We start from the raw sequence: 15625 nt of genomic DNA, 5'->3' as shown, positions 1-15625 counted from the left end.
TTCTTCATTGTTTTCTGTAAGGTTTATTTGATCTTTGAAGCCTCAAAAACCTAGAGAAGTAAACCCAAGCTTGCTCATCAGCTTCCCCTCAGGCCTCCAAGCTCTATCTCTATGAGCCTTCATTATTTCTCATCTACTGTATCAAATCCTTCTGAAACAGAAAGGTCACATACTAACTATTATTGCTGGAGAAATTAATTCGGTGTGTGACATCATAGCTAGACTGTTAATCACTCCATTTAATAGGACACTACAGCTGGTAGAGTACTGTCTGCATGCAAAAAGCCACTCTATAGTCTTTATCATTTCACGGGCAGGAGCCTCATGAAAATCAGCATTTTGCAAGTTCAAATTTGTTTCTAAAACTGTAAAAATATCTAGGTAAAAATTTCTGAGCTTAGTCTCCAAATCAGTGTTTGTGATAGTTTTATGATAAACACCCTGGTGTGGTAATTAAATTCCTGCATTATTGTCTTAAATTTCTGACATTGTGAAATATTTAGTACTTCCAGTGCTCCACTGATATTATAAATTACAAATTAACCAGAAGTTTGTAAAGCGTTTTGAGCACAGTATTAGTAATAATTTTTTTAATCCACTAATCTTAACAGGTATCTCAGTTCTAATTGCATTTAATGAGATTAAAATCCAAAGCAACTGTGTGAATTAGACAATAGCAAGCTTTTGGTTTTATTATTTAGCTTTCAAATGTAAAACCAAATTCTTCCTTGCTGAAATAGTAATTTAGAGAAAATCCCCAATATTGTTGCATATTCTTATATTTTTAAATTAAATTCCAAGATGAGATAGGTTCAATGACAATCAAAGCTTCACTGGGTGCATCTGCCATACACCTGGGATTATTAATTAATATAATAGTGAGATTTTCTAAGTAGAAGATATGAAATGCTGATTAAAGCTGCAGTGGTGAGTTTTTGTGAAGCTCAATCATTTGACTCTTCAAAAGAAAAAAATAAACCAGGGACACTGGTCTTGAATTGGTAATCTTTTGCAATAAGTGAACTGTTCAATGAGTGATGATTTTCTGTTACTAGTTTCCTTTCTGTCATCCCCTGTATGTGGATTTTAGTATTATCTCTTTTTGTCTGCATCCCACCTGAAAGTACAGGGCTGCAACTCCAGGTCTGGAGCCATTCACATCATGTCTGGCCATTGTGCAGTTGCTAAAGAACATATTTGATGACTGAATTTAGCCTGTTTTTCCAACTGTTATGTGTTCAGCAGCAACTTAACACTATAAAAGCTACCTCTGTTTGTCCCTGTTGCATAATATAGCTTGAAGTGCTTGTCCTTTAGCCCCAGCTGGCAACTAAGTACCACATGGCTACTCCCTCACTGGTCACCCCCTTGGTGGGACAGGGAGGAGAATCAGAACACACACATGAAAGTCATGTGTTGGAATACAGGCAGTTTGCCAGAACAGCAAAGAAGAAAAGTAACAATACTAATAAAAGAATATACAAATCAGGTGATACACAATGCAATATGCTCACCACCTGGAATCCGCCTGTCCCCCAAGCAGCAATTCCTCCTTGCAAGCCAGGTTTCTTCCCCCTTATATACTAAGCATGATGTCATATGGTATGTAATATACCCCTTTGGCTAATTTGGGTCAGCTGTCCTCTGTAACCCTCCCAGCTTCTTGTGAAAACGACCTCTATCCAAGACAACAACAAGCACATGACTGAATATGGCTAATTGCACACAGGTAATACCCAAACCAATGAGCAAAGCAGAGCACAGGCAACAGAGGAGAATGACAAGGAACCCCTTTCCCAACCCACCATCACTCCACATTCCTGTTCCTTGAGTATGCTTGTGCGTGCTTCCCTTGCAGTAGGGACAGAGTAATGGTGATTCCCGCAAAAACCCCAAGAAATAGCTGAAAGCCAGATGGCTTTATGTGGAGCAACACCACCATTATCTATTACCTTGATGAAGCAATTGTCTTTAATTGAAAAAAAAAAATAAATTCATGCGTTAAAAACTTTTCCAGACGGTTACCACTTCCCCAGTCCAAGTGGAAAACAGAATGCCATTCAGCAGCAGAGATGGGGTTCGATCCAACATAAACATTTCTCAGCTAGGCATTCTCCATAGAAGTGCATAGTCATTTTTTCCATATACAGCGAGAAAGACAAAGCCTCTGCTTAAAAGGCATTCTTCTTCAAAAAGGGGGAGGGTTAAAATGTTTTAGCTGTCTGCAAGCTGGCAAAGGATTAGAGATTAATACCAGCCTCTGCTCTAATGTACTTATTTCTACAGCCACTATGTAAAAAAAACCCTTACTCTTACAGATCATCACTGTTGGAAACAGAAAATCTACAGTTGGAAAGGTAGCTATTTTATTCTCCTCTTTCAAATAAAATGCCAAATTTCTTCAAAGAGAAATAATTTTGTACTGTTTCCTCATTAACCACCCTCCACCCAGTTCCCACAAAACGCTTACATGAGATGTGGATTCTGAGTCATGCTTTCTCCTCTTGAGTCCCCCAGATAAGTGAGACACAATCAACTGACAAAATACAGTGCTCCTGGGGGATTTCCAGATAGAGACAAAAGTTTTCAAAGGTTCAAAAATAAAAGTGGCCTTTAAAACAGTTAGGACTGTTTTAAAGGGACACTGTTAACCTGAGAGGGTAAATCTAAAGCTTTGTTTGATTTCCCCCAACCCCCAGAATTCTAGTATCTACTGCTTTGATTTTGCAGCTCTTTGAAATGTTGGAATCACAGTGGGGACATACAATGATCTGCTTGACCAATACTCAAGGCATTAATTTAAAAGCTTGTTAGCACAAAACACAACTCACACTGTGAAAAACTTGAAAAATCAAGAGAAAAAGCTTTCACCTATCAATCCATCCAAAGGGTGGCCCAACCGTGGACAAAACAGGTAGCTGCTGGGGATAGCTGATGGGAAGGTGCCATGTTTCTGTCCTCCCAGCAGAGTTTTCCCCTTGATAGCACCAGTATTTTGGAAATATGAGGAATAGAAGGGAAAGCTTGCTATGGGTAAATTTATTCTGCTGGACTTACATCCAGCATGGAGGTGTGCAGAGACTGTGCCCTGAAAGGAAAGAGGAAAGCCCAGGGCTCAGGAGAAAGGATGACCTTTCCTGATATCTCACAGTCACTCCATCCATGGCTTGTTTCATCACAGACATGGGCTGATAATGAAAAAATTAGTTTCTTGTTGGCTCAAAGAGGGTGAAGAGTAGATTCATCAAAAGAAAAAAACCCATCCAATCTCTTTCCTTATGCCTCACAAAAATCTCTTGCTCAAATCTCTGCTTCCAGATGACTTAAAAGTACTTAGCAGGTGTTTTAGTGACACCGCACAGCCTCTGTAAACAATCTTCCCCATTGATGGGAAGCAGGGAGCCACAGGAAACCACAAACCTGCAATAAAACCAAAAAATGCCTCTGACCTTAAACCATGTCTAGACCTTCAACACCTGCCCATATCCCCCCCCACCTTGAAAAGATCTGTGCCAGGTACTGGAGCTCTCGAGACCTTCCCAAGCTTCAGCGGGCCAGGCTCTGTTAGCTTCTCTGGAGCACCCTGGTATGTAGGAATAGAATAGCTGGGGTAGGGAGGGCTGTGCCATGTTTAGCCCTGCCAGCTTTGTTTTTTTGCTTCTGGAGCAGATTTTTTTCTGGACAAATAGTTGCCTCCACACAGTGCTTTCAAGGAAGGGTCCCTTCAGCCAGGCTTGGGGAGTCATGAATCACAGGCTTTCTGTGGCTCTCCACAGGTTATCATCCAGGCTCCAGAGGTGGAAAACCACAGTGGAAACCCTAGGACATATTGGCCTTGCATTAGCCTTGGCAGAAGAGGCGGCTGCTCAGGTGGCCTTTCACACAACAGTAACCACATGCGGTGTAGGGCAGTAACAGGGTACAACCCAGCCCAGATCTGGCTCAGTTGCTGGTTCTGTGTGCTTTTTCTTCCTCTTGATACTAATGGTGAAAGGTTGAATGAGTTCATTTTTATTAACTTTTGTTGGGAAGAGTCAAAGAGTGATTCAGATCCTTATAGTTTCAGTTGAAATGGCTTTTTTTTTTACAGATCATATTGGAAATTGTTCATGCAGGTAGAGAATTTTAATTCAGTACTTATTAAGTTATGTTTCAAATTGATGTTCAAGTGTGTCAGTTCTTCCTGTGCTCCCTGGCTTTCATATGTCATGGCTTAAAAATACAACATTTTAGTTCTTCTCACAGTCTTGTAAACTTGGAATGGTAATTTCTAAAATATTTTTCACAACCCTCTTTTACTCTTTGGCTCATATTAGGTATCTTAGTAACTCTTGAATGTTGGGGTTTTAACACTGTTTCTTGCTGGTTTGTCTTAAAAGAAAAAAGATGAAAAAAGGAGTTTAGTATTTCTGAAGTACTTATTTTAAGGAAATAACCATCTAAAGAACTGCACAATACAGCTAAACAGGAATGACAAAGCCAGATCATATCAACTCCATTTTTAGTCAATCTCTGCATTGCCAAATGCACGTTGTATGTATCCTGACTGATAATTAGGAGAATCTCTTTGAGATCATTTAGCAACAAACAATTAGATTTCAAAACCTGTGGCGTTCTAACAGCTTTGTATAAAGTACTATTCAGCAATTGTTAAGTCTTGCATTAGGATGCATAACCCAAACATCCCCAGCTCATGGTGGTGTCTGAAAATGAACTGGGATCAGATCCAAACATTCAAGAGGACCTATTAAAATATAAAAACCAAGGGTGTCTATATTTTGGCATTTGAAATCTAAGTCTGGAAGCAAATTGTAAATTATCAGTGGCTGGTTATGTATTACTTGGGAACTAGACCTGTGTTACACAGCTCTTGAGCACTCTGAGCTCTAATTGTGATCAGTTTAAATTGGGACAAGTTCTCCTTTAGAAACCGATTCTTCTATTGCCTCTCATGCCCCCTGGAAAAACTGGACTTTTAATTCCTTCCTTGCTTCCCATGTCATGAATAAGAGTGGGTATGAAATGCCTTTTATTGGTTTTCACAGTCCTGAATAAGCTTTTGGACACTTTGCTGGTACTTGCCCAAAACTTTGTGGGAACTTACTGCAGTGGAGTTTAAATTCCTTTGTTCTCATGGGTGCTTTATGCACCTTCTTGAAATGAAGAACATGAGAACATTCCCCACTATCCATCTGCTCTGTCCTGTGCTTACATTTGCTTCAGCTTCCTATGATTTAAAGGGTTTGGGGTCTGGCAGCTCTAGTCCAAGCATCTGATTTTCATTAGAGCTTTGATGAGAAACTTAAGCTGGAATCACAAACATCTGCAGTAAAACTTCCTCCCCACTAATAGATGTTTCTCAGAACATAACCTTGTTGTACCAGAAAAAAAACAGCAGCTAGAAATCCAAATTGCCCATTATGGGAGTTAACCTAACATAACCTCAAAGGTCTGAAGTGAATTAATTTAAAGATCTGCTTTTTTAAAGGTAGAAGTGGTTCCCATTAGCTTAAAAGAATATAAAGGTTTCTGTCAGGCTAAAACCCTTTTTGGCTCACACCTCAGGACTAGGTCTTCTGCTGCTTCTTTTAGTGGTAGTTTGTTTTGAACGGATTAATGCCACAACTAAGAATCAAATTGTGGTTTCTCCAAACAGTCTACAAGACTTTGTTCCAACTTTTGTGGGGGAAGGGGTGAAGGCACTTTAGTAAGAGGGAATCTTTGTTAACAAGTGGCTGGGACTTCTGAGGGCTCTCATTCTATATATTTAATATGAGATATTTCAGAGAGGTGAGCTTTTCACAGATCCCATGCTAATAATTGCTTATTGCTTTAGAAAGCCAGAAAGAAAGCACCTCAAATACAGTTTCTTGCTTTTGAAAATTTAGATCAGTGGTTGCTGGTAGGAGTCAGGTGGGGAAAATGATTGTCAAACACAACATTTGAACATGTAAGCTCTAAAGGTAACTTCTGCCTCTTAATTTATCTTACAGAAAATGAGTGATTTTGTCTCGATTATGATAATTGTTTCCTTTAAAGGAGTTCTTTTGCCCCTCTGTTTTTTCCCTGAGCTAAAAACTCTGATGCTGGAAATGGTTTTCCTCTTCCATCCGTCCAACAATATCATGCCTTCCTTTGCTCTGGGAATTGGCTTCCTGCCCTGCCCCAACTATTTAATTTTTTTCTTTGCTCTTAAGGCTCTTGATTATCTCATTCTTGCTCTAATATTTTTTCCTCTCCTTTGTCTTTTTCCTGCTTCGATTTGCTTTCTTTCCCACTATTTGTTTCATTTCTTTCCACAGAGGACATTTAAAATTATCCTTTCTTGCTCAGCAAGTGTTACCACAGAATGCCTGTCTTCCACACTCTTCCACTAATCCTTCCCACACTCAATTCCAGCACTGGGGTCTGTGCTATTTTCTTGACCTCATGTAGTCATTTACATCACAATGACATGAGTCTTTTTTGGATGCCACCTTACATTAATTTTGCATTAAAGTGAGTGACCCCTCAACATGAATTACAGGGCATCATGCCATGCTTTCTAGTATTTGTACCTTTGTCTATTCTCATTTTAAGACTCTGTAAGGAACTTTCTTCCTACTGGGGAACAAAATCTATACCTATGTAATTAAAACCATCATGTCAATGGAATTTACACTCACAAATGTTGACAGCAGCAGGCTTCAAACCAAGATGGTAATGTATGATTTGCCTTGTATTTTAAAGGCATGTGTTTGACAGTGGGTATAACTGTTCTCAGAAGTTACTGCTGGTTTACACTTTTAACTCTGTGCCCCACCAAAACTGGAAGCGTCTCACCACCCTCTTTCCTTCCGCCGTGCCCAAGCTAATGAGTGGAACCAAACTAAAGATTTTTGATGTTTGCCACTCACTTGTTTGCTTTCATTTGATATGTCTGTCAGTTTTAAATCATCCACTTCCACCTCTGATGAATCTTGTGAAATATTTTACTCTATCTTTACTTGGAAAAATCAGTCTCTGACTTAATGCCTCCAGCGTGGATGGGTTATACTGATGAGTCGCATCCTGCGCTTTGTCCTCACTCTCTTTCTCACTGTTTCCCCATACACACCATAATTTGACACTGTAACATCTCTCCCATACCCCCTTATTGTCTTTGTGAGACAAGGAACTTAATCCTACAGAGCACACAAGCTACTGAGCACTTGAGAGTGCTTTTCGTATTTATCTACCTCTTGATACAGAATCCAACAAAACTGGATTGTCTCAGGTACTTAATTACCTTTGAAATGAAAATTTATAACTAACTTGTAATCTGAATGGAGTCACCATCAGTTTCCAGTTGTTGCATATGATGAGACCTTCTTTTGTCAGACTAGGAAGTCTATTACTTCTTTTGCCTGTATATGTTCTTACATGGTAAGTTCAAATTTTTTCCTTAACTTCTCTAAGCAGATTGGATTTTGAAGTCTCTCAGATATCTTCCAGTTTCTGATACTGTAGTACTCCTCATGATACTTTTCTGAATAATTATCATAAATTTATAAACATTCTTTTTGAAACAGAGGCAGAGAGCTAACTACATTATTCCATGAGGGATACTCCCAGTGGTCTTTATGCAGATAACATGACATTTCATTGAGTGGAATCTAGCCCAGCTAATTTAAACATCTACATTTTATGCCCCAGCCTTTTGCTGATTAATAAAGCTGTCCTGAAGTGAGTTTCCAATGTAGTCCTTACAGAGGAAGAGGCTCCTTTGAGGCCCTTGAGGGAAGACAGATAGGAATTACCATATGGGGAATTTGGGTTTATACTTGAAGATAGAGCCTCATTTGGACTGAAAAATTTTTAGGCATGATTTATTTGCCTAACTTAGGTATACTGGATTACATACTGATTAACAACTAGGACACCAAGCTATTAGGTATTGCTGAGGTCCAACTCAGACTCCTGGTCTTCTTTGGGAGTGTGTACAGTATATTAGCATAGCATTGAAAATGTATTTAGTCTTCTTGTCTCTACCACCAAGAGGCTTTTGTGCAAATCCAAGGCACAGAAAAGTCCTGATTTAGCATTAATTCTGAATTTTTAAACCACTTCCCCTAGTTCCTCAGAGTTTAGGGTTGCCAAACATGGGAAAGGAAGACGAGTGGAAAACTGAGAAATATTCACTAATATGTATTTACATTATTGAGGTCTCCTGTTCTTCTCTAGGTTCATAGTTATCAAATCCTTACCAAGATTTAAGAGTATCCCACCAGTCATAGCTTGGAAACTTCCATTAGGGCTGTTTCAGACCTTGCAAATTTCTGAAGATGTTGTGTAGAGCAGGGTCATGTGTGGGGCAAATGCTGATCAGCACCTGCCCCACAGGCTGAAATGTCACGATTTCCATCTGCCCTGATCTGTGCTGCAGCTGTATAGTGGCGTGTTTCACATCATGGTTGACTGGCACCCCAGTCCATCATGAAGCAACGCCCATGGGTCTGTATCTTTGCCTTGTAAATCTGCTCACTTTGTATAATCTGGCACTATTCAACATGACTAACAGCCTCTGTCTGCTCGGGAGAGCTACAGGCCTGAGTCAATATTTAGATGAGGGAGCTGAGTCTAACCACTCTGTGGAAGGGAGTTTACTCTGTGGCTCACTGTGAGCTGTGGGTTAAGAACTTGGGCTTTGAAAGAGGCTAATTCAAACCTGCTGGGATAAACCCTGTTCTTGGGCCCGAGGGAGGGGAGGTGGGCTGTGGGAGGGGGAAGACCAAAAGAAATGTTCCTGTCTTGGCTCAGAGACTACCAGATGACCACTCTCTGGCCCCTACATCAGTGGGCTTAGAGCCGTTTCCCCGTCTCCTGTAACCAGCTACTTACATGGATCAACAGGTAAGTGGGTTCATCACTGTTACAGAGCCATCAGCCCTATCCCAAAAGAGCATCCTACTGGGCTTCCCTGGACACTGCCATGGAGATGGGCTTTGAAATGCAATAGTGAACTTGCAGCTAGCAAAGGAGCCTGAAATCCTGGTTCCTTCTTCATGGCATCCTGCAGCCAAGTGACTTGGCGTGACAATAGCAAGCAGCATCATTCACTTGTAACATGGGATCCAGAATCTAAATGCTTCCATGGCAGGGGCTGAAGTAAACTGCCAGAGCAAACACCAGTTAGTGAGTTTGTTAGATCAAACTGTACGAATAAAACCAGGGAGGATTGAAATGGGTGAAGGGGGCTTTCCCCTGCAACATCCAATACATCTCATGGAACTTCCCCGGGGTAAAGTCCAATATATTTAAGTGAATGAATGTGACCTGTGTCTTTGGGAAAACCATATTACACAGTCATATCGAGAAAGGCTAATAATCACCCATGCCCATTATCCTGTGAAAAGCAGCTACAAAACACATCTGGCTTTTAAATCAGGCATTTCATTGAGGGATTTTCCATGTTGTAAGCAACAGGTGGCAATGTAGCTTCCCAGGGCTGATCCCAGGCCAGGGGAGAAGAACTGTGCATCCCACGTCACGGAGCCTGTTCAAGCCCAGGATGGCTCCCAAGAGCCTGTATGCTGATCAGAGCAGGGTTTAGCCTCCAGTTTTCTCACACAGGTCATGTTTCGGCTGAGCCCCTGGCAGGGTGGGCAGGCAGTTCCCAAGGCTCTCCAGCTGCTTGGAGCCGGTGCATTGGGGGGATGAGTGCTGCCCTGCCCCACGGTAACCCCAGCTGTCTGAAGGGCTTGTGCACTACTTTTCTGTGGCTGTTAGTTCTGGTAGTTGGAACGTAGGAGGAAAACTAGCCTTGTGATATCAGAGACCACAATCTTGATATTGTCATAATGACACGGCTATGTTACTCTCACCTCATTTTTGGATGTTATGCTAGAAGAACTACTCTTTCCCTTCCCATGACCTTATGTAACTCAATTTGCCTCCTGCTTTGCGTCTCCCACGCATGAGATATTTCTTCCCCCTCCTCCCCCACCAAGTATATGCTGGAATAGTAAATTGTTTTCTCAAGCTGTATTTTTGAGTAGCCCATTCCCAATGCAGCATTGCTAGAACAAGGAGTATCAACCAATCCTAACACACAGGGGTTGCAAGAAAATATTCCACCATCAAATTGCTTCTCAGATTTCTCTAGTTTCATTTGTCACACTTTTTGGAAGTCTTAAAATCTCTGCAGGTGTTTTCTCTGCAGCCAGTTTCCTACATGCATTTGATTTATTATCCCTGGTCTCATTGCGAGAAGGAACTTCACATTATGGCATTCAGAAACAAAAGCATAAACTTCTACAGTAGGGTGTTTGCCACCAAAAGACAGACTCTTTCTGGAAGTTTAATGAATTACAATTCCAGGAACTACAACGAGGCAAGCAGAAAAGTGTTGTGACAATTAACCCTTGTAAAACAGCTCTGTTTGGACAGGCCTGTTTAGTTATGTTGGCAGGAAAGTCAGAGACGTGCTAAGCCAGCTTCACTGCAAAGTACAGCAGCTGTCTGCTCACAGCAGGCAGGGCATGTGTACATTTTGAAGTCTGAACTGTATCTCTCCAGTCCCGAAATGCAAAGTCTCAGACCCCCCCCCAGCAAAAACACCCTCCAGTATCGCTTTAAGGACCGAATGATTAAGCTAACATTAACCAGATGGGAGTTTCAACACAGACAGATGAAAGCGGAAAAGTGCAGACACTAGAGAGAGAAGGGAGTTACTGTACCTCAGCAAAAGGCACCCAACTTCCAGTAGCTACTGCCTGCTGCTGCCCTCTGATAACAGTGGCTTCTTGCACGCTGACCGCTGAGCTACCTTCAATGTCAAACTGAAAAACGCCTCCCTCACTTGAGGCTGTGCTGGAGGAGAAGCATCTCAAAAGGAATAATATAGGAGAAACGAGGGGCCAGGCGGAGATCAAAGCCATTTCCTCCCCTTACATCCAGCAGTGGTTCTTCTATCGTCTCAGTAATTGTTTACCCTCTTCTGCAATCAGCCCCCCTTGGCTTAGTGGTGCCTCAGTTATTTTAACTTTCTTTCAGCGTTCTGTTTCCAGATGTGGCACTTCAAGGCAGTCTAACCAGATCCTCATTTAAAAGGAAAAAAAGAAAAAAAATAAAGGAAAAAAAAAGGAAAAGAGGGGAAGAAAAGCGCTTTTGCTGCCTCCTTCGTTCACTCTCTGTGCCTGTGGCTCCTCTTTTTCCCCAGAGGCTCCAGCTCAATAACATACAGATGGGCAGTGCTTAAGCAGAGAGTGTCAAACAGAGATTGTATTCCAGGAAAGCACCGCTGGCTCCCCAGCCACCTTATCTCCCCGTGTCAGGATACAGACTGACGCTCTGCTCGGTGCTCTGGCTTCCTTCACATGTTCACATCATTCCCTTTTTTACCTTTCGTGTTGAGACCCTCCCACTCAAACTTTGCTGTTCAGAAAGTGAGGTCACCCTTTCCTCCCCCACCCCCCCCATGCCACACCCCCCACAAGTCCATCCGACTGCTCCACATGAAGCACTGACTCTCGTGACTGTCTTTTTGTTTTTAACATCTCCAGTTTATTCAGTGGAAGGCAGAAAGGTGCCAAATACATTAAAAAAACCTGCTAGATGAACCTTTTCTTTTGGCATGGGGGAGGGGAAGCTGTGGGCGGAAGAAGGAGGAGGAGAAGGAGGAGGGAAACAGTCCGGCTGTGCCATGGGCTAATAGGGCTAAGTGGTTTCTCTAACATGCTTCATTTAGATCCTTTCCCTCAAGCCCACCTCTCAGCTTCTCATCGGCTTGTGAAAAAGAATATCGTTCACTGCGATTTTGGAAAATGACTTCATTCCTCAGACTCATGAACTTTTATTTACAAAGAGCATCTTGTATTCCTTTTTCAAGTGATGCTTTGTAAGGCCCTGGTAACAAGGCTTGCAGTGTGCGCATGAAAGCGAGCTGCATATATTGCCTATAGCCGGCTTAATTTTATGACTACGATTTCAGAAAGACAACGCAGTAACCCTTGCTAGGTCCTGGGACAAAGTCAGGGTACCATTATACTAATGACGACTGCTCCAGCCAAGGGGTCAGCACCCCGTCCCTCAGCTGTCCTGTGTCCCCAGGTCTGTAACACCACTGGCCTGTCAGGCTTCATTCTTAAGTCTTAAAAGAAAATGGTGTATCAGGCTTCTTTCTGGGATTGGATTCCTTCTTTCTCCCTCTCTCCCTCCTTTCCTATTTGATATGATATTTGATGATATTATGAACTGAGGAAGCAGGCAATAGAGAATTAAGGGTAAAATAAAGTGTTTTGGCAATCTGTTAACTTATACACACCTGTAGGCACAGCTTTGGGCCCACAAATGCTGTACAGATGTCATATAGAGACTATAAAGAAGTTAACAACCAAGAGACTGACTGATTCAGAAATGGTGCAGTTGAGCAGGCAAGGCCAATCAAGCTTGTGGGACAAAATATACACTGGCAGAGAAAGAAAAAGCTGTGAGATCCAAGGCTTTGAGGCCCAGAAGCAAGGTTTCTAGGAGGAAATAAAGGATGGCAATGGTGGTTGCAGGTAAGTCCGTCCTGCAAGCAATGAAAACATATCTCTGTTACCTGGATCTGGTAGTGTGGAAAGCACATTGCCTCCCAGGAGCCTGAGGGTGAGAAGTTACTGAGGGCTACAAAGACTTTTCTATCTCTTTCTGCTAATGACAGTCAGTCCTGCGAATGGTCTGGAGCTTGTCTGAAGGCTTGGGGAACAGAAGACCTGACAGGGACACCATGAGGTTCCCAACAGGCCTCCTATTACAGGGACAAGTTTAAGCTGTAAATACAATGTTAAACCACAGGCAAGAAAGAGAATAAAATATCGTGACAGTAAGTGACCGGATCACCACGCCTATGGTGGCAATGGAGATTTTTAACTACTTGGTGAAGCAAATTACTGGAATAAGTTTGAGTAAAATTTTTATATACATTTTTTTTTTAAATTAAAGCAACCACCAGAGAATCTTCTACATCTGTTCCCAGACCTTAGGGAGGAACTGCTGGCAAGATGACAAAGGAAGATGACTTAGAATCGCAGACTGTTTTGGGTTGCAAGGCACCTTAAAGCTGCCCTAGATCCAAACTCCCTGCCATAGGGAGAGGATACCCTTCACTAGACCAGGTTGTCTAAAGCCCCATTCAACCTGGCCTTGAACACTTCCAAGGAGGGGGCATCCCCAGCTTCTCTGGGCAACCTGTTCCAGTGTCTTAACTTGTGGAACAGTTACTTGAGGTTCATAAACCTTTAGATGAGAAGAACAGGAAAATCTAATTTGCATATTTCTGGCAGTCAGTCTTCAACAAATTCAGGGAGGCAAGTTCTCTTGATTAGTAGAGAAAGGAACTGAAGAAAGTAAGCAGTCTGTAAAGAAATTGCATGAACCAGAAAGACAGAAAAGACAGGAAGAGTTGGCCAAACTGTGAGGTCTTTTTGGACCTGAAGCTCAAGAAAGAAACGTGTGGGAATTGAAAACTGAGACTACATCCGAGCATAGGAGGAACTATCCAGATGAAAGCTGAATGGTGAAGGCAGAAAATAAGATGTGATTTTGAAAACAATAGGTGTGAGAGGAAGAGTTGGGAGATACTTGCTTCAATATCCATCAAAGACAGAAAGTTATCAAAGGGTAAATCTGAGAAGTGAAATTGTTTAAGGTGGAGGACCATGTTAATTGGCTTCTTGAGAGTTATTCCTAGCATTGTGAGCTTTCTTTTTCCTAGGAAGTCATTAGTTGTTATGGTTTTGTCTTTCACTTCTAATTAGAGTGGAACAAAAATAAGGTGTAGCACTGTTTTTCTGTAAGTGATCGTATTTTTATTTATTTTCCTCTGTGTTGCATTGCAACAATGAAGAAAATAATTCCTTCCAGAAATTTTTTTGGGAATTTTTGTAAATAAAATTTCAGAATAGAAGCCGCTTTAAAAGAGGTTCTTTAAAAAGGTAATTTTCACTGTATATAAGATTTCTTTGGATCTTTTCATCTGCCTAGTGTCATGCTTTTGGGTAGAGTTCAGAACTGGTAGGATGTCACAAGACATATCAGTATGTAAGTGGTAGGAATTAGTCATTATGTTGAGTGATTTGTAGTTTTGACAATTTAATTAATTCAAGGAATTAAAATTAATTGAATTATTAAACCCTGAAAATTTAATTGATTTTTTTTCCCAAAGCCTTTTTATTGCAGGGTTATTGAGAGGAAGTTGAACAGCATGCTCACAGGTACTTAATTTAGGTCAAGATCCTGCAATCTTGTGTGTGAGTCACATAACGACTTTGAAGAGTTCAGGGCTTATGTATTTAAATAATTTGGCTTATTTTAGTAGTTGTATTGGGAATGAACAGCAGGGTTTGGAGACCAGCAGCTGCAGGGTGCCCTGGGCCAGTCCAGTTAGCTTGTTAACAGAGGGAAAAAGCCCACATTGCCCCCAAACATGGTTCCTCTGCTGAAACAGATGCTTATAATGACAGCAGCTGCTGGGGCAGGAGCCATGGGAGGAGACATGTGCAATGAGGGCACACAAAGTAAAAGGTATGAGGAAAAATATGTAGAGATGCATTTGGAGAAATAAAATAGAGGAGGTGTGGTAGGGGACATTGCTGGGGAGATGGCTGGTGGTACAGTCTTGGAAGGACACCTTTGGTGGTAAGTAGGGTGTGCCACAGCAGGAGATACCATTAATGTTAAGGATGCTTAAATTACAAGTTATGCAAGTAAACCCAGGTTGTTATTGCATGTACACAGCAGGTAACAAAATGAACCTCAGTGTATGATGAAGGTGTCCCACCTTGCAGTTACTAAAAATGCAAAAACCCTGAAATACATTTACAGAAAACAGAGTATGTCATTCATAAAAATGGTCAAAAGTGAAAATGACATTTCTGCCAATCACATTTCTTTATGTAAAATTGGAACAGAGATGTTAATATCCCTGTAAAAGAGTTCACAGTGCTAATTTACAGCACTTTGAGATAGGTAAGATTGCAATTATTCTCAAGATCAAAGTCTTAAAAGGAGGGAGATGCCTATTTAACACCATTGGAAAATCAGGTCCTTTAAAAAAGTCTCTCTCTGGCCCAAGACATTAAAAATCTGGAAAATTTTATGTTATGAATCTATATAGGGAAGAAAATTCAGACAACTTCAAATGGTAGATTTATTAAATAATAAATAATTTATTCTTATGAAATACAAGAAATCAAGAAAGACACAGTCCATCACAGTTTACAAGATCTGCATCTCTCCACAAATATTTTAAACCAACATCTTTTAAGCAGAAAATACTGTACATTTATTAATTTCCATAAATATTGCTATGCAGTGGAATAGCTTGCTGAACAACTATTGGTTTTGAAAGCTGTTTCCTGTATCCAATTTAAAAACTTTTAACATACCACATTCCTCTTAAAAAACTGCAGTTTTGTGTAGAAATTCTGAAAAAATAAAATGGGGCATAGGGTGCTCCTAAAAACACAAGCTTCTGAATGTAAATTTATACTGTAATGGACTTCCAGTTTCTTTATCCTTGGCAGAGATAATGTGGGTGTGTTACATGAGCAGTCTCAGATTTGGAACGGGTCTTCTTCAATATGGCAAAGTACAGAAACAGGAGTTGCTCCTTCTGTTTTCA

General features: G+C 41.1%; 1 protein-coding gene across 1 annotated transcript in view; it reads right to left on the bottom strand.

Annotated features, from left to right (window-relative positions):
* Positions 1-10898, bottom strand: part of LAMA4 (laminin subunit alpha 4) — a gene marked incomplete at its 5' end in the record, with an annotated part of 102145 nt that extends 91247 nt beyond the window's left edge. The window contains one exon of the mRNA XM_084261325.1: positions 10698-10898. Coding sequence (XP_084117451.1) covers positions 10698-10898 — 201 coding nt within the window. The remainder of the gene's footprint in view (positions 1-10697) is intronic.
* Positions 10899-15625: the final 4727 nt, after the last annotated feature.

Source organism: Gallinula chloropus (assembly GCF_964237585.1).
Source record: "Gallinula chloropus genome assembly, chromosome: 3".
NCBI lineage: Eukaryota > Metazoa > Chordata > Aves > Gruiformes > Rallidae > Gallinula > Gallinula chloropus.
This window is presented reverse-complemented; position numbering and strand designations above follow the sequence as displayed.